This window comes from Gracilinanus agilis, chromosome 5 (assembly GCF_016433145.1).
Source record: "Gracilinanus agilis isolate LMUSP501 chromosome 5, AgileGrace, whole genome shotgun sequence".
Classification (NCBI taxonomy): Eukaryota; Metazoa; Chordata; class Mammalia; order Didelphimorphia; family Didelphidae; genus Gracilinanus; species Gracilinanus agilis.
In genome coordinates, this window is record NC_058134.1 from 299,644,694 (window position 1) to 299,667,170 (window position 22,477).

General features: G+C 52.0%; 1 protein-coding gene across 1 annotated transcript in view; it reads right to left on the minus strand.

The window, feature by feature from the left end:
• Positions 1-547: 547 nt before the first annotated feature.
• The window catches only part of WNT7B (Wnt family member 7B), an 80,012-nt gene continuing 58,082 nt past the window's right edge, over positions 548-22,477 (minus strand). The window contains exons 3-4 of the mRNA XM_044678412.1: positions 16,675-16,946; positions 548-1,286 (exon numbers count right to left, since the gene is read on the minus strand). Of these exons, the coding sequence (XP_044534347.1) occupies positions 807-1,286; positions 16,675-16,946 (752 nt within the window). The 3' untranslated portion in view covers positions 548-806. The remainder of the gene's footprint in view (positions 1,287-16,674; positions 16,947-22,477) is intronic.

A 22,477-nucleotide genomic window follows, 5' to 3' on the forward strand; every position in this document is an offset into this window, starting at 1 on the left:
TTTTTTTGCTTTTTTCCCCCTCCTCTAAGACAGTGGCATTTTCCCCCCCCCCATTTCAATTCATTTCCCTAAGTCCTAGTTTGTTTTCTCACAGGTGTCCAAACTCCCCAAACACCCGAAGCATTAAAGCAATCACATCTTGTTGATTTTCTTTCACTCACAACAGTTTCTCTTCCTCTCCCTCCCTCTCTGCCTCTCTGTCTGTCTGTCTGTCTGTCTGTCTGTCTGTCTGTGACCCTCTCCTCTGCCCCACCACGCTGTCTCTGTTTCTGTCCCTGACTCTGACTCTCTCCTACCACCCTCGTCTCTTTCTCTCTCGGGGAAAACGGGAGGGTTGGTGGGGTTGGAGAAGGGTTTCATTTCTGTCTTTTCTGAGAAATAGGAAATAGGTGGGAAATGTGCTCTCTGCTCCAGACCCCAAGCAGCTTCCCCAATGAAGGCAGCTTAGCATCAGAGGCCAGCAAGAACCGCATTCCCCACCCCTCCCCATCTCAGAAGCCATCAGAAGGGCGCCTTGGAAAGAAGATGGGCCTTCGAGGCTGCCAGGCCGGGTGGCTCCCCTATGGCCACAGATGCCGTCCAGCTCGAGGGGTCCCTGGCCTCTTGCTCCCCCAAGCACAGGAGGGGGAGGGCCCAAGGAGGCCCAATGTCCTGCCTCCCCTCCCAAGATTCGATGTGCAAACTGACGCCATGGTCACCACCGCCACCGTCGTCGTCGTCGTCGTCCCCAGGTTGGGTCTTCGTGGCTTCCTCGGCTGGGAGGGGGGTCCGTCTGTCCGTGTGGCCGGGGGCCGGTCCGGGCCGGTCTACTTGCAGGTGAACACCTCGGTCCGCTCGCTGCAGGTGTTACACTTCACGAAGCAGCACCAGTGAAATTTGCAGTTGCACTGCCAGACCTTGGTGTACTGGTGCGTGTTGTAGCCGCGGCCGCAGCACATGGTGTCGCAGCCGTCAGCGCCCGGCGACGTGCGGTTGCACAGGCGGCCCTGAGTGCCCACGCTGCCCGTGGCGGCGTCCTCCTCGCAGTAGTTGGGCGACTTCTCGATGTAGACCAGGTCTGTGTCCAGGGGCTTCTGGTAGCTGCGCAGCTGCTTGACCTTGAGGAAGGTGGGCTGGCGCAGGCGGCTGGCTCGCACCACCTCCACCTGCACGGCCGCGTTGTACTTCTCTTTGAGCAGGTGGCCCACCTCCCGGAACTTGGGCAGCGTGGTCCAGCACGTCTTGGTGGTGCACGAGCCCGACACCCCGTGGCACTTGCACTCCAGCTTCATCCTTTCCTCGAGGACCTAGCAAGGGAGGAGAGAAGGAGAGAAGACCGGCTCCATTTAGAAGGCTGCCGTGCCGGGCAAGCATCGGGGTGACCCAGAATCCCAGCAGGCCCTGCCAAGGAGCAAGGCCGGGAAATTAGTGCCCCATCATTAACTCCCTGCCTGGGGGACCGGGTGCAGGACATTCCCCCTCTCCGGGCCTGATCGCAAACTCTCTCTGGGTCTAGCTGCCATATGACCCAGTGACATATGCTGGACTTAGAAGGGCTGAAGGAGGCCCGAAAGCCTCTGAGGACTGGCAGCGACCTGCAGGGCACAGATGGGCCGACGGACAGGCAGAGCGAAGGCGACCCTCGGCAGAGTGGGGAGGTGCCAGCGTGGTACCTGGGAGGCACGTCCCGGAGCTCTCACGGGAAGGGACTTTCCACAAAGGGCCCGTGAATTAGGAAGAACTGACCACCTGCAATCTCTCGCCCACACGCAAGTCTCCCAACTCTCCTCATGGCAAAGAGTAACACTATGCCAGGAGCAGCACACGCTGGATAACTAGGAACACAAAACAGACCATCCAAGCCAGGAAGGGCCTTAGAATAGTGGATGGTAGAGCGGGGAGGACCCTTAGAACACAGAATAGCAGAACTGAGAGGAGTCTTAGAACAGGAAGTGTCATCAGAACCAAGTAATTGGTGCCTTTGGGCCTGTAGATGGTTGCCGGAGCATCCCTTCTCCCCCCACCCTGGGAGTTTCTCCAGGAGAATCTATCGGTTGGTCCCTGAACCTTCCCAGGGCTCCCCCTTCCCCCTGGGTCTGTGTTTTCTCTGGACTGTAGCTGGAAAGGATCTCCGTGGAATCCATTCCCTTAATTTTACACTTTGGGGAGCAAGAGGCCCAGAGAGGCTGTGACTTGGGGTCACACAGGTAGTAAGTATTTGAAAAACTTTTCATATCAAATATCCCATTTGTTGCTCAAAAAAACTGTGTGAGGGATTCCTATCTCCATTTTACAGATGAGGAAAGTGAGGCTCAGAGACAGTGACTGGCCCTTGGAAAGTCACAGCACGATGAATCAGAGCCAAAGGCTCCGTGCAACAGCTTGGGGATGCTCCCCAGGTGGAGGAGTTCTTGAAAGACTTTCTTTGCTCACCCACCGAGATCGGGCCGCCCCATCGAGTTCTTAGTTCAGAGCCAGGACTGTCAGTGCCCACTCTCTCCCACTTCAGTCTGGGAACCATCCCATACTCTCTCCCCCTTCCATTCCGCCCCCCTCCCCCTGACGGGGCTGAATAATCTCCAAACACCAGATAATCCACAAATCATTTCTAGTTGGTTTAGGAGGGGTGGTGTGCACATTCCAGCTTTGTTTTCAGCAGCTGACTCACCCTCCTGTCTGCATTCAGAGCCAGGTCAGCTGAAGTACAATAGGGTTACATTCTCCTAGCTGAGCTGGCCCCAAAGGGGGCTGGCCCTGGGTTCAAGAGCCCAGCTGGAAGGCACCTGCTCTGGGAACAGAGATGGTAAGAATGACTAAAGATGATTTTCACAGGCAGTCTGTTCCAGTGGCTAGAGAACCAAGGAAGCCTAGGCCCTGGGGTCAAGCCCTGCCTCAGGCACATCTTGGCTATGTGACCCTGGGCAAGTCACTGACTCTCTGAGGGCCTCTGGCACCTCTCCAAGGCTATGACGTACAGACTGATATATATACATATATATATATATATATATCGAGGGGTGTGTGGAGAGGGGAATTCCTGACACAGATGACTCTGCATGGGGAAAGAGGAATGGAGGAGGCTACTGCTGCTAAGGCACAGCTGGAAGGAGCTCAGAGAAATCCAGCCCTTTCTTTTGACATGCCAGGATGTGGACAGGGCTTGAGAGTTTCCAGAGCACTTGTCATTCATCACTGTGGCACTGGAGCATCAAGCACTCCCTCTGGGAGGGACGGGAGATGGTTCAGGGATCATTATCACCATCTTAAAGATGAGGCAACGGATAGATGGAGAAGTGTAATGATTTGCTCATGTCCCTTGGCTAGTGTCAGAGATGGCATATGAACCCTGTTCTTGATTCCAAGACTATCCTGCTGGCCAAAGATTCTGAGTGGAAGGGAGCTTAGAATCGTTACTGGAGAATGACAGAACCATAAAGGCCTTAGAAAAAAAAAAGGTATGAGTAGCAGAGCTGGGAAGGAACTTAGAAGTCATCTCGTCCCATTAGATGAGGTTTCCTGAGGGCCCACTGAGGTCCATAGAGCTGAGATGATTTGTTCAGGGTCACAAATGGAGTCAGTGAGCTGTACCACAACTTGAACCTAAGGAATTCTAGGAGCCTAAATTTAGAGCTAGAAGAGATCTTTGAAGCCATCTAGTTACTGCCCCCCCATCACACACACACACATGATATTTTACAGGTGAGAGAACTGAGGCCTGGAGATGTGTGTCCAAGGTCACACCGGTAGAATGTGAATGCAGACTAGGCTCCCTATCCACTGTATCCTGCTGCTGACTTTTTGATGCCTTAGAGAGTTCTCATTCTCTCTCTCTCTCCTCCCACAATTTGGGACATTCTGGAATGAGTTTGGAATCATAAGAAGGAGACTTGGTTTTGCATACTGTTTGTGCATTGGTCCTTTCTGTGCCTCAGGTTCCTCATGGTGACATGGAGATAATAGACATTGTGTTAAAACTCCAGGCAAAGATCAAGAATATCAAGGGAACTAATGGAAAAAAATGTGATGGATGGTGGCCCAACTGTACCAGATCTTAAACTGTACTATAAAGCAGTGGTCATCAAAACAAGATGGTGCTGGCTAAGAGACAGAAGGGTGGACCAATGGAATGGACTATGGATAAATGACCTCAGCAAGAGTGTACAATAAACCCAAAGATCCTGACTTTTAGGATCTATTTAGGATTACTATTTGACAAAAACTTCTGGGAAAATTGGAGAACAGTATAGGAGAGATTAGGTTTAGATCAACCTCTCACATCCTATACCAAGATAAATTCAGAATGGGTAAATGACTTAGAATAGTACACCTGTCAGATCTATGGGAGAGGAAAGAATTTAAGACCAAGCAAGAGATAGAGAATATTACAAAATTTAAAATGAATAATTTTGATTACATTAAATTAAAAAGTTTTGTACAAACAAAACCAATGCAACCAAAATCAGAAGGGAAGCAACAAATTGGGAAAAAAATCTTTATAACAAAAACCTCTGACAAAGGTCTAGTTTCTCAAATTTATAAGGAACTAAATCAATTGTACAAAAAAATCAAGCCATTCCCCGACTGATAAAAGGGCAAGGGACATGAATAGGCAATTTTCAGATAAAGAAATCAAAACTTTCAATAAGCACATGAAAAGGTGTTTTAAATCTCTCATAATTAGATAAATGCAAATCAAAACAACTCTAAGGTACCACCTCATACCTAGAAGATTGGCTAATATGACAGCAAAGGAAAATAATAAATGTTAGAGGGGATGTGACAAAATTGGGACACTAATGCATTGCTGGCGGAGTTCTAAATTGATCCAACCATTCTGGAAGGCAATTTGGAACCATGGCTAAGGGGTTTTAAAAGACTGTCTGCCCTTTGATCCAGCCATACCACGGCTGGGTTTGTACCCCAAAGAAACAATAAGGAAAAATACGTGTGCAAAAATATTTATAGCCATGCTCTTTGTGGTGGCAAAAAGTGGAAAACGAGAGGATGCCATTCGATTGGGGAATGGCTGAACAAATTGTGTTATCTATTGGTGATGGAATACTATCATGCTAAAAGAAAGAATGAGCTGGAGAATTTCTACATGAGGAATGACCTCCAGGAATTGAGGCAGAGGGAAAGGAGCGGAACCAGGAGAACATTGTACACAGAGACTGATACACTGTGGTAAAATAGAATGTAATAGATTTCTCTACTAGCAGCAATGCAATGATCCAGGACAACGTGGAGGGATTTATGAGAAAGAACACTATCCACATCCAGAGAAAGAACTGTGGAAGTAGAACTACAGAAGAAAAACAACTGCTTGATCACATGGTTCAGTGGGGATATGATTGGGGGTGTAGATTCTAAATGATCACCCTAGTGCAAATACTAATAATATACAAATAGGTCTTGATCAGTGATACATGTAAAACCCAGTGGAATTGCTCATTGGCTACAGAAGGGGGAGGGGAGGGAAAGAACACAAATCATGTAACCATGGAAAAATATTCTTAATTAATTTAAAAAATCCCTAGGCAAATGTAAATCATTGCTGAGTGCCATCACTGTCAGAAGTACCACCACCATCATCAGTGTTGTTAGAGCACCATTTCCTTCTGTACGCTCATCCACCCATCATTCTCACCACTTTCATAGCAAGTATCCTCAGCACTCTCATTCTTGTCGCCATCGCCATCATCTTCATAATGGCTACTTCTACCATCCTTCCTCTTGCTGCCATCTACCTCATAAGCATCATCACTATCTTTTTCACCATCACTATCATCATCCCCTCCTCCCTGTGACCAGTGTCAACACCACCCTCTTCATTAGTACCATCCTTGTCACCACCACTGCCATTCTTCCTATGTCATCATCACTGTCATCATGACAACCATTTCTGCCCTCATCACCTCCATGGTCCTCACCCCATCATCGTGATACCACCCATCACCATCACCCCCATCCTTCACCTCCTCAACATCACAGCTGGCTTTAAAGCTCTTCCAGTTGGGGTTCCCAGGAGCTGTGGTGGACCAGACCATGTTGACTTACACCTCACACCTTTCTCCTTCCCTTACCAAACTCCATTCAGTTCAGCCCAACAAGCATTTCTTAAGCGGCCCTTGTGTGCTAGGCACTGGGAGGAGTATACAAAAATGAAATGTGATACAGGCTGCCCTCCATCAGCTTACAGTTGTGATCTTAGAAGCATCCTCCAGAGACAGCAGAGAAAGAAAGGCTGGCGGTTATCGAGGTCTGGAGCCCGAGTTCTCTTCCTGGCTTCTCTAACACCATTTGGCTGTATCTCTACTTTCTGAGTCTGCTCACTTGGAAAATAGGAATGCAGTTATTCACTCCTCTGGGGGTAAAAGAGTGGGGGGGGGCAGAAATTGAGGGGATCCAGAAACACGTGAGGGCCCCTTTAAAAACACAGTAAAAAGCAGGATCCAAGGCAAGGCTCACCTGTTTGAGGTGCACTGGGAGGGACTCTGGGGTGGGAGTGGAATGAGGGCTTTGCTCGGCATAGAGAATGGAGGTCTCTGGGCCCTTTCAGCTTGTAAAGCCCAAACCCCAGAGCCAGAGGATGATCTCAGGCAATTATGCAGGGAGAAAAAAAATATTCCACAGTCAATTTGGTGTGGAATGATGGGGGGGGGGGGGGCGCGGAACCCTTAATCTTGTGTCAAAGCAGAGACCCTGGCTCTGCCTCTTGGTGTCTGCCTGATCCCAGGCACCCATTTGCCCTTTGTGAGTTTTTCTGTTTCTCCCTCTATAAAATATGAGGCCAATCTTAGTTCCCTCTGAAGTAACGTCCAGCCCCCTCTCCCATGAGCCTGTGATTCTGAATCTTCACAATTTCCCTTTATCTTGGGTGGAGAGGACCAAAATGACAAGTGGGCTTCCCTCTTCCTCAGTTGGCCTCCAGGAAACTCCATTCCCAGAGCCAACCCTGACCCCAGAGGTACTCATTTACCAAAATCGAAGTGCTCCTGCCAAGCCCGATGCCTGATTAAAGATGGAAAATCATTAGCTCCTGAAAAATTCCATTCATCATCGGCCAGGGCCTCTGGCTAACCTTGGTCAGCCTCGAAGTGGCTCTTCCATCTAGGGAGGGGGTCCCTTCTGCCTGGCAGCTTCTACTTTGGGTAGCTAGGGGCCATGCTGGAGTCAGGAAGATTGGCCTTCGCGCTGGCCCCCGGGATGTGGGGGAGGGTAGAAAGCCTAATCAGAAAGCTTAGTTTTTCACAGCTCAGAGGGATGTTCATCGTGCCCATAATGGTTTATAATTATAATGATAAACATCTGGAGAGATCTGGCAGCTTGAGGGAGAGAGCAACACTCCTCTCTCCTCTCTCCTGCCCCCATCAGCCTGGGCAAGAAAGGAGAATGAGTCTGGATTCAGGACCTAAATTCAGATCCTGCCTCTGATGCTTTGGGGACCTGTAGGGCCATTTGTTTCATGGTCCTGGGCCTCAGTTTTCTTCTCTGTAAAATGGGGAGGTTGGGCTAGATAACCTTTGAGGACCCTGCTGTCTCAAAGCCTTAGCCTATGGCTTTAGTGAGGCACTAAGCTTGAACCAGATCAGAGACTAGGACACCCTCTGCCTCCTTCCCTTGTTCACTTTGGAAAGATGGACAGCAGAAGGTATCTCTGCCCTGCCCCACAGAGAGAGAACTCTAAGGCTGGTGCATAAGATAGAATCAGAGTCAGGGACAGATGAGATGTGAGGCTGGCGGGACATCAGGGGACTCGGTGAGAGACGCCAGCCGCAAGAGCTCAGACCAAAGGACAACAGTAGAGGGTCCGAGGAGCCCTGCGCTGGGCAGTGCAGTGACTGATGTGCTGTATGTGACTTTGGGCAGCTTGCCTCCCCTCTCTGGGCTTCAGCTTCCCCATTGTCTCCTGTTGGCCCTGATGATCAATTGATCTCTCTGTCTCTCTCTCTCTCTCTGTCTCTCTCTCTGTCTCTCTCTCTGTCTCTCTCTCTGTCTCTCTCTCTCTGTCTGTCTGTCTGTCTGTCTGTCTGTCTCTCTCTCTCTCTCTCTGTCTCTCTCTCTCTCTCTCTGTCTGTCTGTCTCTCTCTCTGTCTCTGTCTGTCTGTCTGTCTGTCTCTCTCTCTCTCTCTCTCTCTGTCTCTCTGTCTGTCTGTCTGTCTGTCTCTCTCTCTGTCTGTCTGTCTCTTTCTCCTTCCCTTCCCCCACCCTCTTTCTTCCTCAGTGAGTTTGAGGTGAGATTTGAGATGACGATGAAAGAAAATAGATTTTTTCATTATTGAAAACATGTCAGTTTCTGATGGGTTTGAAAGTGTCAGGTCTGGGCTGATGGGGATACGACTGGGGATGCAGACACTAAACGATAACTAGTCCAACTCTCAATAATATGGAATCAGGTCTCGATCAGTGAGACATAAAAGGGTCAGGTCTGGGGAAATCTTGGAGTCCCCCCTAGCTCAGTGGTTCTTGCCCCAAGTCCCCAGATGGATTTCAGGGGGTCTTTGAACTTAGATGGGAAAAATCGTCCCTTTTCTTTTCGCTCAGATTGGATTTCCTTTGTAATCATGTGGATTTCCTTTTCTGCCTTTACAGATCTCATTCAGAGAAAGGCCACAGGCTCTGCTCCACTGCCCAGTGGGTCCGTGGAACAAGTGAGAACCCCTTGATCTAGCTCTCACCAGCAGGGAGATCAAGAGAGCTTCTTGTAGGGGGCCCGGGGAAATCCTGCTTAAATCTCACCTGGGACATTTCCTAGCTGTGTGGTCCTAGGTAAGTCACTTGGCCAGGCTTCGTTTTTCCACCTGTGATATGGAGATAACTCCCAGAAGGGAGGAGAGTGGGAGATGCCAACGATAGAACAGTGACGTGATTTAGAAACCTTTAAGTTGACAGCGAAGTCAGCTGTTATCATTTGTCAAGACAAGCAAGACGGAGCAGGAAAAGTGGTTTGGGGCCAATGCCTTTGTAGTGCATTGGCAGAGGGCCCATTTTCCCTGGGGAAATGTCCATTCTGGGGCCAGAGAGTGATAACCACAGTGAGCAGGAGCCAAACAGGTCCTGTCCTGCAGAGTGAGCCGGCCGACCTGGTCACAGGGCTGGCCGATGGGCTTGGCGGGCATCCTCTCTGGAGCGTCCCTCAGCCCTGGGAGGGGTGGGCCAGTGAAATGCCTCTTCTGCCCCCGCCCCCTTCAGAGATTAGGGGAGTTGCTCTGAGCCCAGAGAAGCGCCCAGCAGCCTGGGATGTTCCCTGAAACTGGACCCTGGGTCTCTGCGGCCCCCTGACACACAAAGGGAGCCCAGCTCCCAGGGATGGAGACGAGAGGCGATGCTGGGGAGCTTCCTAGGATTTACAGCCCGGAGCACCTCTGTGCTGCCACCAGCCCTTAGGGCACAGGGCCAGTCAGGGCCCTCTTCTTCAATAAGCATTTGTGGGGTGCTGTGTATCTGGGGGTGCTGGGAAATGCTGCCCCCTTCCTTACCCCAGATACTGGGGTCAGCAGGAATGCCTGCAGCCAGCCCAGACCCACCCCAATCCTGGGGAAGGGGAACAAGACTGAGAGTCACTGCGCAGCCCCGGTGTGCCTAGAACAGAGAAGGTCTGTGCCAAAGGCACCTCAGAACAACGTCAGAGTGGGGAGGAGTCGATAATAACAATAAGCATTTGCGGGGTGCTTTAAAGTGAGCAAAGTGCTTTTTAAATTTGGTCTCGTTTCATCCTCACAACGATCCTGGGAGGGAGGTGTTATTTTACGGAGGAAACTGAGGCAGACAGGTGAAATGACTTGTCCAAGGTCACACAGCTAGTCCGTGTCTGAGGCTGAATTTTGATTCTGATCTTCCCCATTCCAGGTTCAGAAAGAGAGCTCAGAGCTTAGAGGACAGAGGAAGAAACTATAAGTGGAATCCTTTCCCTCTTCCTCGCTCTGAGAGAGCAGACTTGCCCAAGGTCACACCTCTGCTACTTTACCAGATCAGATAGTTGGAAGATTTCTGTGAAATCCCATACAAGAAGCATGTGGCAGACTGATTAATGCTATAACTGAGTGAGAAAATCTCACTATGGTCATGCAGACTCCCTGGAAGCCTCCATGCCAAACTCAGCATGGTTTTCTGGGTCCCTTTAGTCATCTGGAAGCCCCCATGTGATCACATTCCCTTGTGCCCACACTGAGGTAGCCCAGAGTGGGGAAAAGAGCACCAGATAGGAACTGAGTTCAAATCCCAGCTCTGGTGCTTCCTGGCTAGATCTTGGGTAAGTCCCTGGACCGGAGGGCCTTAATTTCTTCCTTTATAAAGTAAGGAGATCCTTTCCAGCTCAAAACTAATACTGAGATAATCCCAAGTCTGACTTTTTCACTGTAGAAGGGCCTGAGTGTGTGTCCAGATCCTGACATTTATTACTTGGCCTCAGTTTCCTCCTCTGTCAAATGGATTATACCAGATGGATTCTGAGGTCTCTCTCAGATCTGGAAGGGCCCCTTTCCACTCGAAATCAGATTGTGCGAGTCTGGCTCTAACCCCAAGGCTATGGTCTGGATGGAACTGGAAAACCAAGCCTCAGTTTCCTTCTCTGTAAAATGGGATAACATCAGCTCTCTGCCAGGGGGTGAGCACCCCAACGAGGCTGCTGAGAAGGTTGTGGGGCTGTCTTCCAGGAAGGCGACTGGAAGACGGCTGCGCTGTGATTGCTATCTGCCGCCACTGACTCAGCCTTCTGGGCAGCTTCTCAGTTTCTCTACTTTGCTTTCTTCTCTCCAGTCTCAAGAATGGGGACTAATGCTCTCTGTCTCTCTCTGTCTCTCTCTGTCTCTCTGTCTCTCTGTCTCTCTCTGTCTCTCTCTGTCTCTCTCTCTCTCCCTTTCCCTCTTCTCTTCTCTCTCTCCCTCTCCCTCTCTCTCCCTCTTTTCTCTCTCTCCCTCTCCTTNGATTCCACGTACCTTCCACGCTGTGCCCTGTTGTGGGGTTCCTCCGTTCGTCTGGACTTGTTTTTATGTCCCCTTGAGGAGTTTTGTATGTTTCGGTCAGGAGAGGTTAAGAGCTGCTTCTTACTCTGCCGCCATCTTAACCCGGAAGCCCGGAATGTTTTACTTTTAAGAAGTATAATGCCCACTTTGCTCATGGTGCTTCTGTTAAGATATGGAGTAGTACCAGAATTCCATTTTATTTATGCAGTTTTAAACAAAGATAAATGTCTCTCTGTCTTTTTTAACCTCTCTCTATTTTGTCTCCATTTCTGTTTCTCTCTCTCTCTCTCTCTCTCTCTCTCTCTCTCTCTCTCTCTCTCTTCCACTCCTCTTCTCTCTCCCTCTTCTCTTCTCTCTCCCTCTCTCTCCCTCCCTCTTTCTGGGGGGCCTCTATCTTCAGATTCCCATCACCAGCAAGCAGGAAGCCCAGCAGATGAAAGCGATTGGGCGGCCCTGGGCCCAGGCAGGAGCCCAGCCTGGCTGCGCTTGGGTGAGTAGCTTGGGCAAGAATCTCCCCATGAAGTGATCACAGGCTCCAAGAATGTCCAGTGCCTTTTTTCCCATTGCTTTCATGACGAGGGCCCAGAGACAGTGGCGCCCGCCTGAGACCAGGCATCCTGCACTCTGCGTTTGGGGCAAGAAGACCCAAAGCCACAGGCACCTTGGGCAAGGCCCCTTCCCTCATCTGCAGCTCAGATCCTAGGATCAAAGGACTTTTATTCAACTTGATCCATGTTTATTAATTACCTGGCTCAGTGGAGAGGGAGCCTGCCTTGGAGTCACAAAGTCAACCAGCAAACATTTATTTTTGGCCCACAGTGTGCCGTCAGGATCCAAGAAAAGACAAAAGCCAGAGCCTGCCCTTGAGCCCCCCACAGTCCCTGGGCGAGGGATCAGGCCACCTTCCTCCTCAGGGAAACTGAGGCCAAGAGCTTCTCCCTGCTAGATGCAAGGACCACTGTGAGTGATGGAGGAGACACCAGGCCCTCTATGAAATCAGTGAGAACTCACTTAAGCCAGGAGCAAGCATTTATAACTGGGTTGTGGCTGGAAGGGATTCCTTCCAGGTGGCTAGGGGGCATCGCAGAGCCCAGGATGCTGGGCTTCGTCAGAAAGACCCGAGTTCAAATTTGACCTTAGATACTTACTAGGTGTGTGACCCTAGGCAAGTCACTTCACCCCTATCTGTCTCAGTTTTCCCAACTGTAAAATGAGGACAATAACAACACCAACTTCCCAGGGTTGTTGTGAGGACCAAATGAGATAATGCTTTTAAAGTGCTTAGCACAAAGCAGGTGCTGTGTTCATGTTTGTCCAAGGAGCTGAGGCTCAGAAGAAGCCCCCCGCAATAAAGCTGGGATGTCAAGGCAGCCAGGAGCCCTCCCTGCCCAGGCCAGGGAAGGAGCTATCCCTGCAGACCTGCCCTCTGGCTCAGGAATGGGCCTGCCTCAGAGCAGTGGTTTGCTGAAAAGGCATCGATGAGCGTCCCACACTTTCTTCAAGTCTAGGGTTTGGAGTAGACCTGGCCCTGCCACCCTGACCAAGAGAAAGCCAGAGCCTCAACACCTTGACTGGCCAGGCAAGACCCAGGGGGCCAGGTGCTGTGCACCCCAGCTATGGTGGGGTACAACCAGGGAAGGCATTTTTGAGGAGGTAGCCTTTCGGTGGGACTTGAAAGAAATTCAACAGGCCAGGAGAGAAAAGAATAGTTAGTACACGCCTGGGAACTGTGTGAGCAAAGGCAGGGAGGTGGGAGGGTGAGGGGCATGTCTCTGGGAGTACAGGTCATGGGGGAGCTGAGGAGAGGTCTGATTGCAGTTCCCTGGCCTCAAAGGACTCAGCCACCAGGCATGAGAGAAGGCAGCTCCCTGGCAGCCAGTGATCACCATGACCTAGGGAAGAGCCTTTCTAGGGAGACTGAGGCTAGCTCAGTGGGCCAAACCAGTAAGATCATCAGTGAACCAGTTACTGGGAGTGCTGGGCATTGTGCTAGGTCCTGGGGCCACCGGCACAATAAATGAAACAACCTCTGGGAAAATGAGTCAAGATCGATGCTTACCTGTAAAACCCAGTGGAATTGCTCGTTGGCTCCGGGACGGGGGAGGGAAAGAACATAAATCATGTAACCATGGAAAAACCTTCTAAAATTAATTAATTGGGAAAAAAAGATTGATGCTTACCTGGGGTCAAAAAACCCCAATAAACCCAGGACAGGACAGTGGATGGGGGAAGGGAGGGGACTAGAGAAGAAAGTTTGGGGAGGAGAACTGTACTGAGGCCGGAAAGAGGGCCCTGGGGTACCCTCTGCCCCACCCCTGGGCCAGAGTTATTTTCAGTCCTACCTCTAGCAGTGGTCCCCATCCAGCACTGGAGGCTGGCTGCTATTGTTGAGGGGTCTCCTTCCCAGGGACAAGTTGGACCAGAGCTCCTTCAGTATGGAGGCCATCCTGGCCTGAGAAGCATCCCTTTGCTTCTCCATTTTTCTCTACCTCTGGTGCCAAGTTTCTGACAAGAAAGTGGGCTAGACCCTCTTCATTCCTCCTGGCATACTGTAATCAGGGGTGGGGGGCACTTTTTAACCCCCAGATTTAGGACAAAGTCAGATCCTAGAAGGATTGAGTCAGAGATTTCAAGCTGGAATGGACCTTCAAAGAAGACCTTATTGTACCTCCTCATCTCACACATGGGGAAACTGAGGCTGGGGGGAAGGTAAGGGACAATTCACTAAGATGTTAGGAAATGGGACAATGCCTTTTCTGACTTCCACCCCCTTGTTCTTTGCCAAGAACAGCTTAGCAGCATCTTGCAGGTTGCAAGAGCATTCTTTTAGTCAAAGGTCAGTTCTGGTAGAGTAAGGAAGAAGGGACTGATGGAAGGGGAAATTGGTGCTGGGCACCATAATGAAAAGAGCCCTGGACCTGGGCCAGAAGAGTCACTGTCTTTTCCTAGTGCTGAGACCTCTCTGGCCTTAGGACAGTCCCTTTTTTTCTCTTAGGCTTCAGTTTTTCAGCCTATCAAAGGAGGAGATCATTCTCTAAGGCCATCCCCAACTCTGGGATTCTGATTCTGAGACTGGATCCCCCATGACACGGCCTCTTTCAGCTTCCCTTCCCGGAGGAGTTGGCTATTTGGACTCAGGCGGTCTTGGCCATCCAGGGGACTATGCAGCCCGAGTCCCTTTCCCAGCGGAGCTCTGCAGATCTATGACTCCATCCCACCTCCTCCCATCCCCCTTGTTTCAGGAAATGTATCTGGGAAACCTGTAGACCAGAGCAAATCTTTATTTTGCTTGACTCAACCCGGGGGAAGAGGGACAGTGCTTTCGATCTCCCAGGAGAACTCAGCAGCCCCTGGAGGGAAACCCAGTCACCCTAACCTCTCTGCAATATCTCCCCCAAAGAACCCCTGAGCCTGCACAAATGTCCTTAAGTTGGGGGCTGCCTCACACATGGCCATCAGGGTGGACAGGATGCCACACGTAGAGACAGTTGCTGGAGTCCAGATCCCACCTTTGCCACCTTCGGCCTGTAAGACCGAGGGCAAGTCATGTTCCATCCCTCGGCCCCCATTTCCTCTGATCCTAAAGCCCCCTTTTCTTCCACCACCTGTCTCCTCCCAGCCTCTACGACAAATAAACTGAACAGTGGGATCCTGAAGCCCGGCCTCCTGCTTCCCAAATCTTGCTTTCCAGCCTGCAGCTGGTGGGCTTTCTGGCTCTCAAATTCACCCCTAATTAGAGCCGTAAGGGCAGCCTCCTGCCCACTTAATCCTATGGCATGAAGGGGAAATGAGATGACCTCTGCAGCAGAGAAATCAGTGAACTGAGGAAATGGCAGAGCTGGGAGGGCCTGAGAACAGGGAAGGTCAGGGCTCGGAGGGGCCTTGGAACATAGGAGTATATGAAGAGATAGAACTGGATGTGACCTTGAAGGTCATCTTGCCTAACCAACTGGGGACCAGAGAGGGCCAGTAGCTTGTGCAGATCATGGCTAGCAAGCAGCAGGTCCAGATTAGAGCCCAGATATCTTGAGGCAGAGCCCTGCAGCCTTCCAAGCCGAGGTCCCTCCACTCTCAGGCTATCTACCACCAATGACTAAGATAGCAGGTGGGCACACGGACAGCATCTGCCCTCTGAGAGCTGAGGGGGCTCCTAAGCCTTCCCCTGTTCTCACAAAGAAGGACCCTCCTCAGGGAACTGGCTAGTCCAGAACCCTCGGTGATCACTTTCCTTCTAGGGACACTGGCTGGAAAGTCGTGAGCTGTGCCAGGATTTAGTCACACTATCCCAGAACCAACTCATGAATTTTCCACTGGCCCTAGGCTGGTGAGGACAAGAGATCCTTCGCTGGGGGAGAACTGGGCATCCGAGAGCTAAATCTGCCATCCACATTTAAGGACAGTCCCAAGAATCAGGTGGCATCCAGCGGATGGCAGTGATGGGGGTAGGGAGAATACAAGCCAGGTTATCCAAGATCCCTCAAAGGAGCTGGAACTATTTAGCCTGAAGCAGGGAAGACCAAGGTGGGAATATTGGAAAGGCTAAAAGGACAAGGGGACTCACGCTCCCAGTCCTGAGAAGAACAGAACCCAGAGCAGAAGGAGTAAGACTGAGCATGGGCTCATCAGTCCTCAGGGGTCATTCCTGCCCCCGCCATCCTTCCAACTCTATGCTTCTCCATCCCCTCCCTTTTGCCCCCTCCTACCCAACCATGATATATGGGCCAGGAGCTCCAAAGGGACGGGAAGCTGTTGCACACAGACCATTTACTGACAATACCCCATCTTGTCTGATCCTCAAAGTAATAATAATAACTAACAATAAAACACCTTTCATACACAATCTCATTTGAGCCTCCCAAAGGGAGGTACTGCCCCCATTTTACAGAGGAGAAACTCAAGACTCAGGAAGATTATGGGACTTGCCCATGGCCACATGGCTAGTGACTAGGGCAGTGATTCCCAAAGTGGGTGCCACCGCCCCCTGGTGGGTGCTGCAGTGATCTAGGAGAGCAGTGATGGCCACAGGTGCATTTATCTTTCCTATTCATTGCTATTAAAATTTTTTAAAAATTAATTTCCAGGGGGCTAAGTAATATTTTTTCTGGAAAGGGGGCGGGAGGCCAAAAAAGTTTGGGAACCCCTGCTCTAGGGGAAGATTTAAAAGCAGGTCTTCCTGGCTCCAAGGCCAGCACTCCACAGCCTACCCCAATTATTTCACACCTCTGAGCTTTGCCTGCCCAGATAGGCTGTGATTTGGTGAGGGCAGACTTCTGTCATCTCCTCTTGTAGATCCAGGGCAGGATGCTTCTCTTTCAGGGACCCAGCTCTGCTATTGACGGGTTGTGGGACCTTGGGCAAGTCACTTCCTAGGAGATCATCTCCCAGGGCATTGCTAACTCGCATTCAGTGGTGCTACTTTCCCGCAGTAAGTAAAAGCCGTCCTTTTCATTATCTCAAGAATTAGGCCTAAAACTCTTCCCTGGGATGATCGTCCGACAGCGTGACCCTGCAAGCGGTGTCAAGCCTGCCTCTTTCTTGTATTGGCTGGTGCTTAATAAAGGGGTGTGGACGGATTGACTCAACATCCCCCGCATTGGGCAGTGACCTGGCCAAGGCCTGGCACCCAGCTGGTGCTTCCTTGTCAGGGCTAGGAGGCGGGATGGCCCTGGCCAGCCTCCCCCTCCCCAGGGTCCCCTCCTGCCCAGCCAATCCTCCCGGGAGGGTCAGTCACCTTTCTTCCGGCCTCATTGTTATGAAGGTTCATCAGCCTCCTGGCATTCTTCTTGATCTCACGGGCATCCACGAAGCGTCTGGAGAACTCGATGCCATAGCGGACATCGGCTGAGCAGCCGCCCCACTTCCAGCCCTCCTCCTGGTTGTAGTAGCCCTGCTTCTCCCGGTCACAGCCACAGTTACTCAGATTGCCTTGGCTACAGGCCGCGGTGACTGCGTGGGCAACGCCGGCAGCTGTGATGGCGTAGGTGAAGGCAGCTTCCCGGCTCCCTGCAAGGAAGAGGAAAAGGGGCTGAAGCCAGGGAGGCCTCGGACGCGCTCCAGCCGTCTCGACCCTCATTGCTCTCCTCTGGAGCCCAGGTTCCTGGCTGGAAAATGACCATGACTTCTAGCTTTCCAAATGGGCTTCCCCAGGAGCCCTCCAGCTCAGACCCTGGAGAAGTCAGTGGCTGCTGATCCGGCTCAGCGGGGACACGAAGCCTCCCTGGAGCCCCTCGGCTCCCCCTCCTCGCCTCTCCCTTTGGGCTCCCCCTCCTCGCCTCTCCCTCTGGGCTCCCCAGGCCTCCTTCAGGCCTGACTCTCACCCTACCCCTAGAGGAAGCCTTTCCCTCCGGGCATTATTTCCTAGTGAGTTGTCTTCTCTAAGGCCCGCTTTTAACGTGGCTGTTGGCAAGTTGCTTCCCCGTTAGGTTGTGAACTCCTGGAGAGTTGGGGCTGTCTTTCCCTTTCTTTATATCCCCGATCAACATTTTACAAGCACTTTTTATGCGCTTTAAAAGCCGGCTGGTGCTCTGCGCAATACAAATATCCTCATTTGAGCCTCCCCGCAATCCTGGGAGGTAAGTGCTGTTATTTCCCCATTTTACGGAGGAGGGAGCTGAAAGGAGAGGAAGTGACTTGCCCAGGGTCACAATTAGAAAGCATCTGAGGTGAGTTTTGAACACAGGTCTCCCTGACCTCATATTGTTCTTTAGTGTCCCTCTTTCAAACTTCCTTATGACCTCCCAGACCTCCTGGACTCCTCACTAGCTTCCACTCACCCTTCTGTGTCCAAGCTGCTGCCAAGACCTCGAGCAGTGATGGTGAGCCTTTTAGAGATGGAGGGCCGGGTCCTGCCCCCACCCCACCCCCCAGACCAAGCCCCCTGCCCGTCCCTCCCCCACTGAGTGCCCGGTGTGCCCTGCCCCCCCTGACCCACACAGGGCTGCTGCGTGGAGGGGGGCAGGCGAAGTGAGGAGTGTCCTCAGCGAATGTAGAGAGGGGCAGGGGAGTGGCCTGGGTGCTGGCTCCCCTCCAGCTCTGCTGCCTGTGAACTCCCCACCCTCACCACAGACGGGGGAGGGAAGCAGCCCTCCCTCTGGGCTGCTGGGCGGAAGGGCAGGTGAAGTGAAAAACTGTTATCAGGCCCCGTGGAGAGGGGCTCCTTCCGAGCCCCTTTGCCTCTCTGGTAGGGAACTGGCGGGGAGTGGGGGAGGGCACCTGGGTGCCATCTTCGGCACCCTTGCCATAGGTTCGCCATCACTGATCACCTTCAGGACGCTTCTTGAATACGCCCCCTTTTCTCCTCCGATACTATGGCTCCCTGGCGCTGGCCCCCATGCCTGGATCATGGCCATGGCTGCCTCCACTCTCTCCTCTTTTATTCAGACACTAAAGTGATCTTCCTAAGGTGCAGATGGGTCTGGCCACGTTCCTTTCTACTTAATAGAAATGGCCTCCGGGAGGAAACACGAGATGCTGTTTGGCCTTCGAAACCAGACCCCCTCCTGCCTCTCTGGCCTTCTGGATACCTTCCCTTGCCACGTGGACTCTCCAGCCTCCTGGCTGTTCCTCACGAGACACCGTGTCTCGGTTCTGGACGTTATCTCTAGCCATCCTCCGTGCCTGGAATGCTCTCCCTCCTCGGCCCTGACTAGTGTCCTCGCTGGCTCCCAGGAAGCCTTCTCTCAGCTGATGACTTCCTATGAGCCTGTCTGGAGCTGGTTTCCTATATTCGCATCTGCTTGCAAGTTGGCGCCCCCATTTAGACTTCCTGTAGAAGGGGGCGTTTGGGCAGGGACTTGAAGGAAGCCAGGGAGGAGGACAGGAGCCCCAAACACACAAAACTAACCCTTCCCTGGACTGGAAAAAGAAGCCAAATCTATATTATATCATGGTGGAAGCAGAGACCGAGAGGAGAGAAGATACCCAGAGAGAAGCTACGTGGGCAGTGGATGGCCTCTAAATTAGGCCAGAGTGACTCCAGGGTAAGATCATCAGAACTCAACTTCATCTAATTTAATTGCTGTGGGACCACCAAGGCAGCAGAAAGGTAGCTGATTCCTAGGAGAAACTAACTCGGCTTGGCAGAAATAGTCCAACGAATCCACGAAGTCGAGAATGGTGGTTAAGACGGAGCCCTGGGCTCTGGGTTCATTTCCATCTCCGATCCACATGCCCTCTGGGAGCCTCACTTTTTCCTTTTGTAAGATGAAGGTGTTGGCTGGCTCTTGGCTCCGCCACCCCCTGTTCTCAGCTCTGGTGTTCCAGGCTCTGGGGGCCCTTCAGCCTGACCTCTCCGGCTTCCCCTGCCTCTTACACAGTGGCACACTACGGGAATCAGGGTCTCTGCGCACGCCCCCCAGGCAAGGCTTGAAGATTGTTCCCCTGAGAATCCCAGAGAGAAGGAGGAAGTCACCCAGGACTAACTCCTTCACTTTCCAGAGGAGGAAACAGGCCAGGCCAACCAGGTTGTAAGTGGCAGTGGCAAGATTTGAACTCAGGTCCTGGACTCCCAATCCAGCAGATTCCTCACTCTTGGATCTCATCCCTACACTTGCTTCCTCCCACACTGGTTCAAACCATCCATATGACCAGTTTCCAAAACCCTTTTACACGTAGGTTCTCATTGATTCCTCCCAGAATCAGGAAGGAGCCCCCGGTGTCCACCCAGAGGACTCGGGTTCAAATTCTGAATATATCCCTTAGTAGCTATTTGACTTGAGCAAATAAATCTTTTAACCCCAAGGCCTCAGTTTCCTCTTCTGTCAATAGAAATGAAAAGACCATCTCTAAGGTCTCTGATCGCTCTAACTCTCCACGTCCTGAGGGGTTCCCGTGGACACAAGGAATGGGGTTAAAGAGGACTGAAAAAGAGCTGGGAGGCCCCTAGGATCTCTCACCATATAAGGGAGAGGGGAGGCCGTCAAGGCCCCCCTCCTCCCACTTTATAGAAGAGGAGAACAAGTCCAAGGTGACTTGCCCAAGGTCACACAGCTCATCAGGCCAGGGTGGAGATAAGAGAGTTCTAGAGAACTTCTCATTCTAGAGAATTCTAGTTCAAGCTCTGTGAACTTGAATGAGAGAAAAAAAACTCCCTCTCTACTTTCACTGACTTCTAGGAGACACGGCGGGTTTCCTTTGCTAGATGCTTCCTGGGGGGCTTGTCTCTTCCCCCTGAATTCTGACTTGTCCCCCCAGACTCCCGGCCAGGCTCCTCTCCTCTCCGGGCCTCCGGTTCCTCCTCTGTGGAATGAGGAGCTTGGATGCCGCCGAGCTCTGTGTGCACCTCCCTTGCCATGGTCCTCTGAACCCAAGGTCTCCTCTGCTTGTCAGGCAGGTTTGGGTGGATGGCATTCGTTCTCCTCATTCCAATGTCATCTCCCCAGGCACTGCGATGCAAGCTTAACAGGAATTTAATTCAGTCGCCTGTGGAAACGGTGCCCAGCCTGTGGCCAGCTGCCCTGACCCAGGCCCTGCCTGTCTGTCTATCCATCCCTCTAGACGGAGGAAAGAAAAGGAGGCAAGTGGGAAGGGAGCACCTCCCAGGCCTCATTTCCTGCTTCCTCAGAGGGAAGGCGAGGACGAGGAGCATAAGAGAAGGGCAGAGGGCCAGTGGATAGGAGCAGAGAAAGAAGAAAGGAGAGATGGAGGGGAGGGAAAGGAAGAGGCCTGTGGAAGCCCACAGAAGGGCAAGGTCTCTCCTCCCTTGTCCTTGCTGGCCCCCAGCCTCTCCCCGTCACCCCCAGGCTGGTCCCTGAGGCCACAGGGGACTGGACTCCCTCTCGGCTACCCTTGAAGGCCGGGTCCCCTCCAGATTTTCTGCTCCTCCTCGATACCCAGCCCTTGGCCCTGCTCTCAAGGGCCCCGCAGCTCATAGGCTAAAAGGGCCTGGAATTTCCCCACCCCCTTCCAGAGCCCAAGCCAGGCCTCTGCGGCTGGATACTGCCGAGCTGGGGGGAAGGCCTAGGAGCTGGGATCTAGGGCCCTGGCCATCCCCTAGCCAGGCTTAGAAGGGACCTCAGGAAACTGAGCTTCCAAGGAGTTGCATGACTTGTCCAGGGTCACCGACGTTGTCAAATGTCAGAGGCAGCATCACTCGAGAGCCAGGTTGTCGGCTGGGTGGCTCAGTCAAGAATCAGGAAGACCCGAGTTCCGGGCCAGCCTCACACAGTGACTGTGCCACCAGGGCAAGTCCTTGAGTCTCTGATCACCTTAGTTTCCTCAACTGTAAAATGGGCATAATAATAGCATTTCTATTTTGAGAATCGAATAAGCTAATTTGTAAAGTGCTAAGAATAGTGCCTGGCACCTAGTGGGCTGGCCCAATAAGTCTATCCATCTATGCATCCTTTCTTCTTTCCTCCCTCCCTGCTTCCTGCTCTTGTTTGCCTCCTCCTTCCCCTCCCTCCCTCCCTGGGCTCCTTCTACTCTCAATCAGAGCAGATCTCCAGGAGGAGGGCACGTGAGCAGATCCTTGAAGGATTCCAGCAGCGAAGAAAAGGGGGGCACATTCATTCCAGGCGCTGCTTCCCAGGGGCGTGGTGCTGGGCTACTTGAACAAAGGCTCCACGTTAGCTGGAGAGTCTGAGCTTGTGAAGCAGAGAAGAGCTGCCCTGGGCCGGGGTCTTCCTAGGGGAACAGCTCTAAGGCTGGGTCGGGCCTCCTGCCCCTTGGATCCAGGGGCTTCTCTCTGCCCACCTTCCTTCCTCCCTGTCCTTCTGGGTCTTCCAGTCAATTTTCAAACAACTTCTTTCTGGGTCCCCTGTGTGTGCGGGGCCACGTGTGCTCAGGGCTGGGCAGAAGCAGATAAAAGGCAGGCTTTGTCCTGGCACGGCTGGAAGGGACTTGTGGGATCCTAAAGGGGCGGAGAGGGAGCCACAGAAAGGTAGATGAGAGGGGAGAGAAAGAGGGAGCCAGAGAGAAGAGCGTAGAGAGAAAGGAGGGTAGACAGAGGCAGATGGGAATATGTGTGGAAAGATGATAAAGAGACAGATAACTACATCGGATGGCTGGAGAGATGGCTGAACAGAGAGACAGACAGACAGATCAATAGATGGACAGACAGAGAGCTATGGAGAGAGACGGGCCCAGAGAAAGGAGGCGACTTCATGGAAACGAGATGGGCCCCCCAGCAGCCCTCACAGCTCTTAGCCCAGCAGGCGGTGCGAGGGAAGATCTTTTGTGATCCTCCGTGTGCTGGTGACTATGAATTACTAAGTTATGTCTTTAACTAAACACCCAACGCTTCCCTCCGAGACCTCCTCTGACCTGCACCAAAGTGGCCCCACACATCAAGGGGGCCTTTAAGTCAGGAAGCCCAGAATTCCAGTCCAATAAAAACAATAACTATCAATATTGAGGCAGCACTTACTAGGTGCCAAGTGCTTTACAAATGGCTTCTCAGCGGATCAGGCCCATTTTACGACTGAGGAAACTAAGGCAGCGGCTTTCCCAGGGTCAGTATCGGAGGCAGAATTTTCAGTCAGGTTCTTCTTGACCCCCGGCCCAGGGCTCTACCTACTGGCCACCAGGCTCTCTCT